The 14,011-nt window shown below is 44.7% G+C and overlaps 1 protein-coding gene across 1 annotated transcript in view; it reads right to left on the bottom strand.

Annotated features, from left to right (window-relative positions):
* The window catches only part of LOC118402883 (protoheme IX farnesyltransferase, mitochondrial), a 78,736-nt gene that overhangs the window by 57,426 nt on the left and 7,299 nt on the right, over positions 1-14,011 (bottom strand). Inside the window, exons 2-4 of the mRNA XM_035801242.2 lie at positions 11,027-11,166; positions 10,158-10,599; positions 9,089-9,213 (exon numbers count right to left, since the gene is read on the bottom strand). Coding sequence (XP_035657135.2) covers positions 9,089-9,213; positions 10,158-10,599; positions 11,027-11,166 — 707 coding nt within the window. The remainder of the gene's footprint in view (positions 1-9,088; positions 9,214-10,157; positions 10,600-11,026; positions 11,167-14,011) is intronic.

The raw sequence follows: 14,011 nt of genomic DNA, 5'->3' as shown, positions 1-14,011 counted from the left end.
AGATAGCTATGGGCCCTGGTCAAAATCAAATTGTTTGACACGTGTCGAATACAACAGGTGTAGGTAGACCTTACAGTGAAATGCTTACTTATAAGCCCTTAACCAACAATGCAGTTTAAATAAACATTTACAAAATACACCCCCAAAAAAATATAATAATAATAATAATGAGGGTATATACAGGGGGTACCGGTACAGAGTCAACGTGCAGGGGTAGAGATTAGTCGAGGTAATGCGTACATGTAGGTAGGAGGAAAGGGACTACGCATAGATAATAAACTTTAAAAAGTCCAGGTAGCCATTTTATTAATTGTTCAGCAGTCCTATGGCTTCGAGGTAGAAGCTTGTTAAGGAGCCTTTTGGACCTAGACTTAGCAGTCTATGACTTGGGTGGCTGAAGTCTGACAATATTTTGGGCATTACGCCACCAAGTATAGAGGTCCTGGATGGTAGAAAATTGGCCCCAGTTATGTTCTGGGCTATACACACAACCCTCTGTAGTGCCTTATTGCGGGATGCTGAGCAGTTGCCATACCAGGTGGTGATGCAACTTGTCAAGATGTTCTCAATGGTGCAGCTGTAGAACTTTATCTAGGGACCCATGCCAAATATTTTCAGTCTCCTGAGGGTGAATAGGAGTTGTCGTGCCCTCTTCACGACCGTCTTGGTGTGTTTGGACAATGATAGTTTGTTGATAATGTGGACACCAACAAACTTGAAGCTCTCGACCCGCTCCACTACAGCGTCGTTGATGTGAATGGAGGCATGCTCGGTCCTCCTTTTCCTGTAGTCCACAATCATCTCCTTTGTCTTGCTAATGTTGAGAGAGAGATTGTTATCCTGGCACCACACTGCCAGTGATCAGACCAACCACCGTTGTCACCAGCAAACTTAATGATGTTGGAGATGTGCTTGGCCAAGCAGTCGTGGGTGAACAATGAGTACAGGAGGGGACTAAACACGCACTCCTGAGGAGCCCCCGTGTTGAGGATCAGCGTGGCAGACGTGATGTTGCCTACCCTTACCACCTGGGGGGGCGGCCCGTTAGGAAGTCCAGGATCCAGTTGCAGAGGGCGGTGTTTAGTCCCAGGGTCCTTAGCTTAGTGATGAGCTTTGTTGGCACTATGGTGTTGAAGGCTGAGCAGCATTCTCATGTAGGTCTTCCTTTTGTCCAGGTGGGAACGGGCAGTGTGGAGTGCAATTGAGATTGCGCCATCTGTGGATCTGTTGGGGCAGTATGCGAATTGGAGTGGGTCTAGGGTTTCCGGGATTATGGTATTGATGTGAGCCATGACCAGCCTTTCAAAGCATTTCATGGCTACAGAGACGAGTGCTACGGGGCGGATGTAATAAAGGCAGGATAGCTTGACGTTCTTCGGCACAGGGACTGTGGTGGTCTGCTTGAAACATGTAGGTATTACAGACTCGGTCAGGGAGAGGTTGAAAATGTCAGTGAAGACACTTGCCAGTTGGTCCGTGCATGATCCGAGTACACATCCTGGTAATCAATTCTCAACCCGCGGCGTTGAGAATGTTGACCCGTTTAAAAAGGTCTTGCTCACATCAGCTACGGAGACCATGATCACACAGCCGTCCGGAACAGCTGGTGCTCTCGTGCATGCTTCAATGTTGCTTGCCTCGAATCAAGCATAAAGAAGGCATTTAGCCCATCTGGTAGGCTCGCTTCACTAGGATGGGTTTCCCTTCCTAATCCGTAATAGTTTGCAAACACTGCCACATCCGACAAGTGGAGGAGCCGGTTTTGAAGGGTTCCTTCTTAGTCCTGTATTGATGCTTTGCATTGTTTGATCGTTCGTCTGAGGGCATAGCGGGATTCGTTAGCTCAGTGCAGATGTTGCCTACTTCCTGCTTTCATTTTTGCTTGTAAGCAGGAATCAGGAGGATAGAATTATGGTCAGATGTGACAAATGGAGAGTGAGGGAGAGCTTTGTACGGTTGTGTGTGGAGTAAAGGTGGTCTAGAGTTTTTTCCCCCTCTGCTTGCACATGACATGCCGGTAAAAATGAGGTAAAATGGATTTAAGTTTGCCTGCATTAAAGTCCCCGGCCACATGGAGCGCCCCTACTGGATGAGCATTTTCCTGTTTGCTTTTGGCCTTATACAGCTTGTTGAGTGCAGCCTTAATGCCAGCGTCGGTTTGTGGTAGTAAATAGACCGCTACAAAACATATCGATGACAACGCTTGGTAAATAGCGTGGTCTACAGCTTGAAAGGTACTCTACCTCAGGCGAGCAAAACCTCAAGACTTTCTTAATATTAGATATTGTGCACCAGCTGTAGTAGGGCACTATACAGGGAAGAGGGTTCCATTTGGGACAGAGCAAACACTACTAGACTGCACTTTTCCTCCTGATTTGACAGTACAGGCTAGGTCCCGTTTGTTTAGCTGAGGACCTCAGGTTACACCCGGGGTCTTTAGACCCAGCTTGAAACAGTCTTCAGTCCCAATTACTCAATTAGCTGAAATTAGGGCCGGAGAGTGGGGAGTTAGTGATGGGGGGAGATGGGCCCGAGTGGCCTTCTGATGGCTGGATCACCCGGGGAGTCCTTCCCTGCTGTAACCCCCAGGGGCTTGGAAAGCCAGACCACCTCCAGGACACTCCAACACTCAAGGCCCTGTCTCCAGACCCATTACAGAGCTGTTCAACCATCTGGCAGGTTTGCAAGGAGACAGGGAGCTCTGAGGGAAAACCACAAGCTCAGCCCTCAGACGAGGCCATCACCACCTCATCCCACAAGCAGGTTCCAATACTACATAACACTACCACTAGGTTTGAATATTCTCCGGTTTTCACAAAATGTTTAATCCCGAGAATAAAACACTTTTCCCAGGTAACCCGGCATTTCCCACCAAAAAACAGAAGTATCATTCAAAAGCATATAAATGATTGGATTAGAGTTTTGATCGGCATGAAAATTGAAACCCGATGCAACATGAGCCTGATGAGGCATAAAATGTCTTTAATGTAAGAGCTAAAGACATGTGACCCCAAGCACAAAAAAGCACAAATAATTGTGCTGTTATCCAGCACATGGATAGCACAATTCAACTACAGAAACAAATAGATGTAGCTATATCTCCTGGGTAAATAAATTAAACATGCTCCAGTAGGCTAATCTTTGAGCGTGAACTGTATTATATACTGGAATTATACACCACGTTCCAACCATGAAGCTAGGAGGAAACATGCAATGCTGGTGCAGGACATGCGGCCTACAAAGTTACAAATATGGGCTAGCAAGTTTGACTATAATAGGACCCATTTGACATTTAGTAAGATGACGGATATACCTCGATATCATAATATTTACCCTAATGTTGTGTGTATTACTTTCTCTAGTGTTGCTTCATGCCTTCCTCGCTGTCAACAGTTAAATGAAAGGAGTGTCATTGTCCTTATCTTCATTTTCATGACATGCTTGAACAATAGTTGGACTAGAATAAGATGCAGATGGAATGGTCTGAATAAATAACTGCTATAGCCTAACGCCATAGCCTGTCCTCTTCTTTCAAACTCCCATTGGCTGCTGTATTTAACATTCATCAAACAAGATGAATGTCAAATCATCCAATAGTTTATTAGTATAAGAAATCCAAATAAATATATGTCCATCCAGCTATTCTCGTCTAGCCTTTCCTGGGACTCCAAGAGCTAAGCTTTTTTTATGAGAGGGACCAGCGAAGTGCCGGTGCATTTTACACAAGAAACAGAGGCTATAAGTTAGAAGTGTACGTGTAATCCCACATTCATTAGCTAAATATAAGGCTAATACTGCATAGAATGAATTACCTGAAAGAGGTAGGGTAGGACATCTATATGTACACTGTATTATCTTGAACAGGATTATCTACTGATGACATTTGAACGTAACAGATGGAAAGACCGCTCACTGATTTAAAGCAACGATATTCGAGTGATAGGCTGTTTTAGAACTCTGCAGCTGTATTAGAACTCTGCAGCTGTAATTAAAATAAAATCATCTTCACAAAAATATGGGGGGAAAGTTTCCCCCGAAAGCCAGACTGATGTGTAAATTAGACACGCATTCAGTCCTTATATTGCTATAGTATATGCTAAGCTGCAGCAAATGTAGGCCTTCCCGTCACAAGAAAAAAGCTACCATGAGGGTACATGCATTGTGAACTGCGGTCCATACCGAGGTGTGCAGTCTGTCCCCACCCTGAGCGTTAATGACTGATCATACAGAGAGAAAGCCGTAGAGAAGACAGATTCAGACATTGCATACAATTTAACAGTTCCATTTCACGTACTGCTGCTTATAGAAATAATTTATTATAATTTTCCGGTTTCTTGCAGTTATTTATCCTAGGAAAAGGGAGTGGGTTTGGGCGGGAAATCTCGGTAACCAAGTTCCCGCTATTCAACCCTAACTACCACCCTGTCTGTGAAATCAATTGGGCACATTTCATCTGGTGAGGTAGTCAGAAAAGTTTGTTGTGAACCACGTCAAATTGTGTCCGCAAGGAAAGCACACAGACAAACAAACTTGGATACCCGGTTTAGCAAAGCTGGTGATCCAACTGCCAAGCCAGCTGTTTAAGTTTTGTTGGGAACTCTTGCGGAAGAGAGAAGAAAAAAAACCTGCAAAAGCCCACTATCCTTCTCTGGCTCGCTGACTCGGGGTCAAATCACATGACTGTCATTGTGTCTTTTTAGTGCAGTGAGAAACTCCAGGCGGTGCCATGCCATTGTTACATGACTCCAGGAGCTTACACCCTTGCGTCAGTTTCCCGAAATGGGGATGTTTAAGAAAAGAAACCACAACATTTCTGTCTGTGAGAGCGCCTGCCTTCGGGCACTTCCCCCATGGGAAGAACAGCAGCCTTGGCTTTGATAGCTGCACTACTGAAGGTCTGGCTTCCCTTTGCTGGCTTCATAGACAGGTTCAATCCCAAATTACACCCTATTCCCTATATAGTGCACTACTTTTGACCAGGACCCATAGAACTCTGGTCAAATGTAGTACTATACCGGGAATATGGTGCTATTTGGGATACAAACCCAAGACAGGCATTCTTCTTCCCCAAAGACATTTTCTTTTCTCCCTTTCCTGAAGGTAATTCAACCACAGTTGTTTTATGTGGTCTCTCTCTCACACACACACACACACACACACACACACACACACACACACACACACACTCCGTCCGCTGCCGACAATTCAGTCTTCAGGGCCCAACACATTAAAGGATTAAAGGGTGGCGGGGGAATTCATAGGAAGTGGATCTTTAGTGGGGGATCTACCCTCGGCTTACTTTGATTTGAAGCTGTAGTTTTATTTGTCAAATCAAGAAAATAAGTGTGTGCTTTGATCAAGCCCCACCACTGCACTGACACTGTTGCACTACTTGAAGAAAAGAAACACTTGGCACCACATCTAAAAAAAAAAAAAAAGGTATAAAAAAGTGTAATTTTCTTCGTACCCCTCCCTTTCTTTTGGTTTTATTATGAAAACCAAATGGACGACCAAAGTGTTTAGATCAATTACGCCCAGGTGATGGTGTGTTTCTTTTACGAGACAAAACCTTGACAGATGATCCGGTGTGTCAAGCCGACACAGCGGAGGATCAGAGAGTCACCACGGAAGCAAAGTGTGTGGGGCAGCGCACCGCAGTGTTACGTGTCACACGACAACTCCTGGGCCTGTGTGTGTGTGGAATTACACAAAATAATATTATTTTCCAAACAAAGCAAAAACAACAACTACTTGGCAGTCACATGCATAGACATAAGTACAGTATAAATATTTTAAAAGGGGGAGCAACTACCAACTTGTAATTAACTGGATTTTTTGTTAAGAATTGTGTTACCCTGTTAGAGAAACAAATACAAATACTGTAAAAACCTAATCTCTCTATGGGCTCATTGGATATCTTTTTCAAGGAAAGTATCACTGGCCAGCCAGTATCATTGAGCAGGCATACTACCAGCATAGGTAAGGTTAGGTCTGCATCCCAAATGGCACCCCATTCCTTATATAGTCAAAAGTAGAGCATTATGTACGGTAAAAAGGCCCCATTTGAGACACCAACTGGAAGAAATGGCCTCCTTGAACCAGGTGGCTCTTTTCCCTTTAAACTACATTTAATTCAATCCCTCAATCTTGCCAATTAAAACGGATGACATCACAGGGATCTGTCACCACAGAGGGACATTGAGAAAGACAAGAAACATGGAGGCAGACAGGGGCTGCCTTGTGTGGAGTGAAGCCCCGGTCTGTCTGACAACTGGTGCTGGCCACAAGAAAGAGAAGCCCTGGCCTAAAGATTTAATGCCCTCAGATTCCAGACAGAACCGTGAGGAGACGCGGGCTCTGCTTACATAAGGTCTGAAAAAAACAAGGCCATCCACATAAAAAAAGGGAGGAAAACATGTTGAGGTAAGACAGTCCTACAAGAGCTCTGTATTTACTTTCAAATACAATTTACTGCGATCCAATGACAATGGCATTTTTACCTCATCCACAATTTTCTTCCTGTATGTCTCTTTGCCAGCGCGAAAGAATGACTGTCAGTTGGCCAAGTGCACGCCGCCACCACCCATAATGCACTGGCCTGGCTGGCGGGCCCATTAAGACTTCAAAGCGGAGACACATCAAACAAAACAAATCAACATGAATTCCATTTGTCCTGCTCTACTGTAATACTACCTCCCAACTCTACAACTTAGACTACTACCCTTCATGTCCGGTTGAAGGAAGTCCACATGTTCCACACTGCCCACTTCAGAACAGCAGCCAACCCACACCTCAAGCCTACCCAAACTACAGCCACACACTCCCCTCTAGGACCCAATAAAAACTGAGTTGGCGTAGAAGGTGGACGGAATCAAAGATTCCAGACATTAAAACAAAATTCTAAAATGGATTGAACTTAGTAGGAAATCAACTAAAATGTTTTGAACTTTAGAAAATGCATTAATTTGCCCAAGATTATCATAAGACATAAACAAAATACATCAGTGATTCGTATTTTCCTTCAACTTTCTGAAATGGCACAGGAATGCCCGCGTCTGTGTGCGTGTTGGTCTACCACTAGAATGAGCTCATGATTATTTGCGTCAATCCAGTGGCCATTTGTCGTGCAAACACTGCAATCAGATGAGCACTACAGAAACATTGCTAACATCGGTCTAATGATTTTTAGAGCGAAAAACGGAAACCTGGAAAATAAAACCAAATCAGACTAATTTAACTGATTTTGTAGGGCCCGAGACCCGTCACCTGAACCCAGTCTTGGTGGGTGGCTCCCTGGACTTCACCTTCACCCAAGCCCCAGGGTTCTGTTCTGACTAGGCCTGGCTGGTGACTGCTATGCTGGGAAGAGATGATGAAAGGAGAAAGATCTAGTACTCTAAATGAAAGATGAATCATGTCCTTCCTTGCCCGGAAACAATATCTATAGAGAAAATTAAGAATGACAGCGGCTGACTTGATACACACAGGGACGGACGCACAGGGACGGACGCACAGGGACGGACATGTGGCGGCTACCGCCTCTCCCATCTCTCAGAACTAAACTCCTCAGGGCTGGGGCCCTGGAGCCCTACAGCTGGGGATTAGAGACTACCAACCTGCCACTGCTTTTAGAGAAGGAGACATAATTGTCACACCTATAGGATATTTTACACTCCTGCTCCAGTGTAAGGTAGATGGGTGGAGAGGTAAATTGAAGGGGAAAGGCAGGCAGAGTTTTGTTCCAAGAAGTCATTGACGGGACAATGCCATTTATTGTTTGTTTGATGGATTGACGCTATTCATACAGATGTCACACTGACAATGACACGCTAGACTAGAGAAAATACTACATGCCTGCACGGAAAGGTCAGGTCCAAGAGCTTTGGATTGTTTGGACAAATTATAAGTTCCGTTCATTGTGACCCGGTTGAGAAAATAACCTAATTCCAGCTCTAAACAAGAGTGAGGACACTGCCTGGAACTTGGCTGTTGAAGGCTGGGCTAGTGTTAGGGCTAAGGGAGGATTTTACAACCGAACACATTTTGCAACAAAAACAAGCATTTCTCATTGGACTAGGTCAGGTTAGTCCCTCCCAGTTTTAGTCGGTTTTCTTCGGTTTGGAGCCTACCTGAGCGAACATAACCCTGCTGTCTGGCCCCTACGGCAGGAACCTGCAGTGTAATCAGGGCCCTGGACAAATTACAGGCAGAAGGCTGCAGCTAATTGGGGTTCAACCCAGGGCTGAGGGAGAGGTTGTCCATTAAACTAATATTCTTAAGTCATGGAGCGCATTCCAGCGCACAGCGTCAACACTCAGCGAGGTCTGAATATTCCAGCCATTTTAAATGTCCAGGCGCAGCGATCCCTTTATTGTTTGGTACAAAAAAAGCCTTCAGCAGACAAATAATAACAGCATTCCAGTTTGAGTCGCCTGTTAATGCATTTTTTAGATACGCAGCGAGAGAGGAATTTAACTAAAAGTTCAAAGGTGCTGTCAATGGCTCCCGCAATGTTTTGTAGAACAACATGAAGTGCACGACGAGGGGACAGTACTGTGTGTGTGCATGTCTGTCAGCCAGTGAGTTCATGTTTGTGTAAAGTGCAATGAAAATCTATTACGCGTTTCAGAACCCAACTGTAATCTTGCCAGCCGTTGAAATGAGACCTCATCCATCTTTCAGAGAAACAACTTAAGAGGGAGAAATAAAAGTAAAAAAAATTGACCACTCGGGACCGATTACAGTGATTTTAATGTTTTGTAAGTCTGGGGTTGACCAGGGGAAGATGTTAAATGCAGAATCATTAAAGTTTTGAGCTATTAACCACCCCATACAGTGCCAGAAACAAAAGATTTGGCTTTTGTTCTCCATGTAAAACAAAGTTCATCACGGGGAGGGGAGATATAGTCCACAATAATACATGCATTAATAATACAGCAGGCCTATATACACAGCTAATTGTGCTTTACCGATGGACATATCTCACTGCAATAACAAGACCATGTCTGAAACCAAACCAAGAATGCCCAGGCAGGCTACTCTGCATGACCATTTTGACACACGCGCACACAGCTGTGACGCAACTGACCTGGTTGATGGAGTTGGCAGTGCAGGAGGCGAGCCCTGTCCCGAGGGATGCCAGGAAGAAGGTGGCAGGGTCAAAGGGCACTGGAGCCATGGCAAAACCAGCTGCTGCCGTCCACACTACTAACGCTGAAACAACCAGACAATAATATCAACATCATACATACACACACAAGCAACATGCATGCTTATCATACTTGAATACCCACCATAATTTCCATGTCAATTATATGACTACAGCTTTGGGTAAAAGAAAGCATCATGAGAAAAAAAGTAATGGAAAAAAGTGCCGAAAACAAAAATTGGCTCCTATTTAAAAAGAAGATGGAGAACAATCTATGAAGGAAAAATAATGGAGTTTTGGTGCAGGTACAGCTAACTAGCGAAAAAATTATATTATGGTTGTCAAAACGATACACCGTCAAAAATAATATCCGTTACGTAACTGTTATTTAGACCCCCCACCTCCATTACTAGCCTACTCTTCAGACAACTTTACACACTCACACCCCCTCCCCACAGCTCCCAAAAGTTAGGCACCAAACCGAATTTAAGGAACACCAGAAAAATTGAATTATATTGAGTCGGCAACTGTCACCTAAATTTGAAGATATTGGATAAAGCACTCATTCTGATAGGACATCCCGCTCTGAACTCTGATATTCTCATTGAAGGACGAGTGAGAATTCATTCTGTGCTCAGTCAATATTTTCAATACGAGAAACATACCCCCTTTTTTTCTTAGGATCTACACGATTCATGTGGACAACCCATTTTGAAATCAAAATGGCGGATATCGCTGGAAAGTGACAAGTTTGCATCCCCGAGTATATGCGAATGCTACAAGTTCCCATCTTTGTGAAAGGTGAAGCAATACCCCAGACCAAATTGTGTACATGCTTGATTAAAAATAAGACATGCTTTCATAAATGTTCCTTTGGTTTTACGGACAATTAAAAAAAAGGCTAAAATCATAACACTGCCAATGCTTGCTAAAGTTTGATCACTAAGCAATTAAGACTTGATTTTGGTTACCAAGTAGTCTGGCATGCTTAGCCTAGTCCTTAACATACCTGTGAGTTTGATTTTGGATAGTTTTGCATACACATCTGGAAGCTCAGCCAGGTCCACCTTGAGCTCCTTCCACTGCCTCTCCAGCCGAGCCTCCCTGGCTTCATCAGACTCCACCTGCACATGGGGCACCTCTAACATCTCAGTCCCAGACTCAGCTGCACTGGACACAGCCTTTGTCTGTGGTGACGACACAGTCTTGCTGGAGGGAGGTTTCAACACAGCAAGCGCTGCCACAGTCGAGACAGGACTTGAAGTCATATTTGTGGTTGTGGTCTCTGGCTGTGGTGTGACATCGGTGACCATAGGCACATGGTCGATGGTTGGGACTTGCCGCATCTGACTGTCCATGCCGTCATCACGATGGTCCTCGAGGACAGTCAAGATGGCTGTTTGCTTAGGTTTAGCTCTCTGATAGAGGGCATTGTTACTCCTCATCACATACTGGGAAGAGGGGGGTAGAGCAGATAGTGGGTGTGAAGATAAAGGCGCTCTATTGGCACATATTCCTCCTTTGAATGTACAAGCAGTGAAAGTCATACTTGTACATTGGCACAAAACACGGTTAGGTGGCACTGGCATAACATGCAGCTGACAAAAACATGTAACACATCGAGCTAGTTGTTGTCTTATTTTTTTTATCAATAAGTGGCGGCTGCCCATGACATAGCCTATACAGCTAGAAGTATAATACAGCTAATCCTGTGTATATGTCCTGACATTACCTGGTACATATAGGCCAACTCGGTTACATGAGCATGGACTGAGAAGTCAATTGGTATGATAGGGCACAATCTAAGGACATAATGTTGTCTATCACTTACAAAACAGTGTTGTTGTTGCCTGATAAAATGGGCGGCATGCGACTTACCTGGCGCTTCAAGAAGTTGAGGTGGTGAATCCATTGTGATGGGTCTCTCCTGGACATCTGGATGAGGCTGCGAGCACTCTTGTGATTTCTAATGGCATTTCTACCAAATAGTTTCTGGTTCACACTCACACCAACCAGACCTAAAAACACAAAACAACCCTGTTCATGACATGAATATGCATCATCTGCCCAAAATGTCCACTGTTTTGGGCTTGCTAGAAAAGTAATTTATGCTTCTCTGCTATAACAGAGGCTAGCCCAACAATGGACTGAAAGAGCCTAACATTAGTCCTTATACTCCAAGGACTTTACATGGTTTTGTTTAAAAGCGAATTGGCTCTGGAAGAACTATGAGGCAATCAAAGAGGCAAAAGGTCAGTATAGAGACAAAGTGGAGTCACAATTCAACAGCTCAAACACGAGACGAGAGGCCAGTTAAGGACCATATCACCATCATCTTACCTGACACCCTAGATCCACTACAATTTGCATACTGCCCCAACAGGTCCACGTACAATGCAACCGCCATTGCACTACACAATGCCTTAACCCACCTGGACAAGAGGAATACCATGTAAGAATGCAGTTCAGCCTTCAACACCATAGTGCCATCCAAGCCCATCACTAAGCTCAGGGCCCAAACCCCTCCCTGTGCAACTGGATCCTGGACTTCCTGACAGGCCAAGCCCATGTGGTGAACGTAGGCAACAACACCCTCGCCACGCTGATCCTCGGGGGTCTAGGAAACCGATGGACAATATTGTAGGACGAAATTAGGGCAGTATGCATTTGACAATGTTGAAGACAAACATTTCCCAGACAGCCATGTATGCATTGCATACATTTTCAAATCAAACAATCCATTTTCCTTTGTTTTTACCAAAATTACATAACGGTAATAATTTTGTTTGAATCGTAAATCTCTTGATAAACTAGGGAAATGTAGATGGCATAGTCTTACTCCCAATACATGCGAATGCATATTCAATAGGAGTATGTGTATGCATTGAGTTATTGAGCTTGTTTTGGCTGATCAGTGGAGTCTATGGTGCTACAGATGACAAACCGCTTGCCTTCCGTCCGAGAGCCAAACCGCTTGCCTTCCGCCCGAGAGCCAAACCGCTTGCCTTCCGCCCGAGAGCCAAACCGCTTGCCTTCCGCCCGAGAGCCAAACCGCTTGCCTTCCGCCCGAGAGCCAAACCGCTTGCCTTCCGCCCGAGAGCCAAACCGCTTGCCTTCCGCCCGAGAGCCAAACCGCTTGCCTTCCGTCCGAGAGCCAAACCGCTTGCCTTCCGTCCGAGAGCCAAACCGCTTGCCTTCCGTCCGAGAGCCAAACCGCTTGCCTTCCGTCCGAGAGCCAAACCGCTTGCCTTCCGTCCGAGAGCCAAACCGCTTGCCTTCCGTCCGAGAGCCAAACTGTTTGCCTTCTGTACAGCCTACTGATCAACATTTGCATAGAGAAGCGTCACTCCAGCATGTCACGCCTCTGTGGGAAGGACATATGCACAGCTGTTATTTGTTTATTTTTTTATTAATTAAAGGTTGACTAGGCAAGTCAGTTAAGAACAAATTCTTATTTACGATGGTCTACCCCGGCCAAACCCGGACGATGCTGTGCCAATTGTGCCCCGCCTTATGGGACTCCCAATCACGGCTGGATGTGATGCAGCCTGGATTCGAACCAGGGACTGCAGTGACGCCTCTTGCACCGAGAGGCAGTGCCTTGGGCTCCCAAGTGGTGCAGCGGTCTGAGTTGTTTCACTTACAGTGCCTTGCGAAAGTATTCGGCCCCCTTGAACTTTGCGACCTTTTGCCACATTTCAGGCTTCAAACATAAAGATATAAAACTGTATTTTTTTGTGAAGAATCAACAACAAGTGGGACACAATCATGAAGTGGAACGACATTTATTGGATATTTCAAACTTTTTTAACAAATCAAAAACTGAAAAATTGGGCGTGCAAAATTATTCAGCCCCTTTACTTTCAGTGCAGCAAACTCTCCAGAAGTTCAGTGAGGATCTCTGAATGATCCAATGTTGACCTAAATGACTAATGATGATAAATACAACACCTGTGTGTAATCAAGTCTCCGTATAAATGCACCTGCACTGTGATAGTCTCAGAGGTCCGTTAAAAGCGCAGAGAGCATCATGAAGAACAAGGAACACACCAGGCAGGTCCGAGATACTGTTGTGAATAAGTTTAAAGCCAGATTTGTATACAAAAATATTTCCCAAGCTTTAAACATCCCAAGGAGCACTGTGCAAGCGATAATATTGAAATGGAAGGAGTATCAGACCACTGCAAATCTACCAAGACCTGGCCGTCCCTCTAAAGTTTCAGCTCATACAAGGAGAAGACTGATCAGAGATGCAGCCAAGAGGCCCATGATCACTCTGGATGAACTGCAGAGATCTACAGCTGAGGTGGGAGACTCTGTCCATAGGACAACAATCAGTCGTATATTGCACAAATCTGGCCTTTATGGAAGAGTGGCAAGAAGAAAGCCATTTCTTAAAGATATCCATAAAAAGTGTTGTTTAAAGTTTGCCACAAGCCACCTGGGAGACTCACCAAACATGTGGAAGAAGGTGCTCTGGTCAGATGAAATCAAAATTGATTTTTTTGGCAACAATGCAAAACGTTATGTTTGGCGTAAAAGCAACACAGCTCATCACCCTGAACACACCATCCCCACTGTCAAACATGGTGGTGGCAGCATCATGGTTTGGGCCTGCTTTTCTTGAGCAGGAACAGGGAAGATGGTTAAAATTGATGGGAAGATGGATGGAGCCAAATACAGGACCATTCTGGAAGAAAACCTGATGGAGTCTGCAAAAGACCTGAGACTGGGACGGAGATTTATCTTCCAACAAGACAATGATCCAAAACATAAAGCAAAATCTACAATGGAATGGTTCAAAAATAAACATATCCAGGTGTTAGAATGGCCAAGTCAAAGTCCAGACCTGAATCCAATCGA

This window comes from Oncorhynchus keta, chromosome 24, assembly GCF_023373465.1.
Source record: "Oncorhynchus keta strain PuntledgeMale-10-30-2019 chromosome 24, Oket_V2, whole genome shotgun sequence".
In the NCBI taxonomy this organism is placed as follows: domain Eukaryota; kingdom Metazoa; phylum Chordata; class Actinopteri; order Salmoniformes; family Salmonidae; genus Oncorhynchus; species Oncorhynchus keta.
This window is presented reverse-complemented; position numbering and strand designations above follow the sequence as displayed.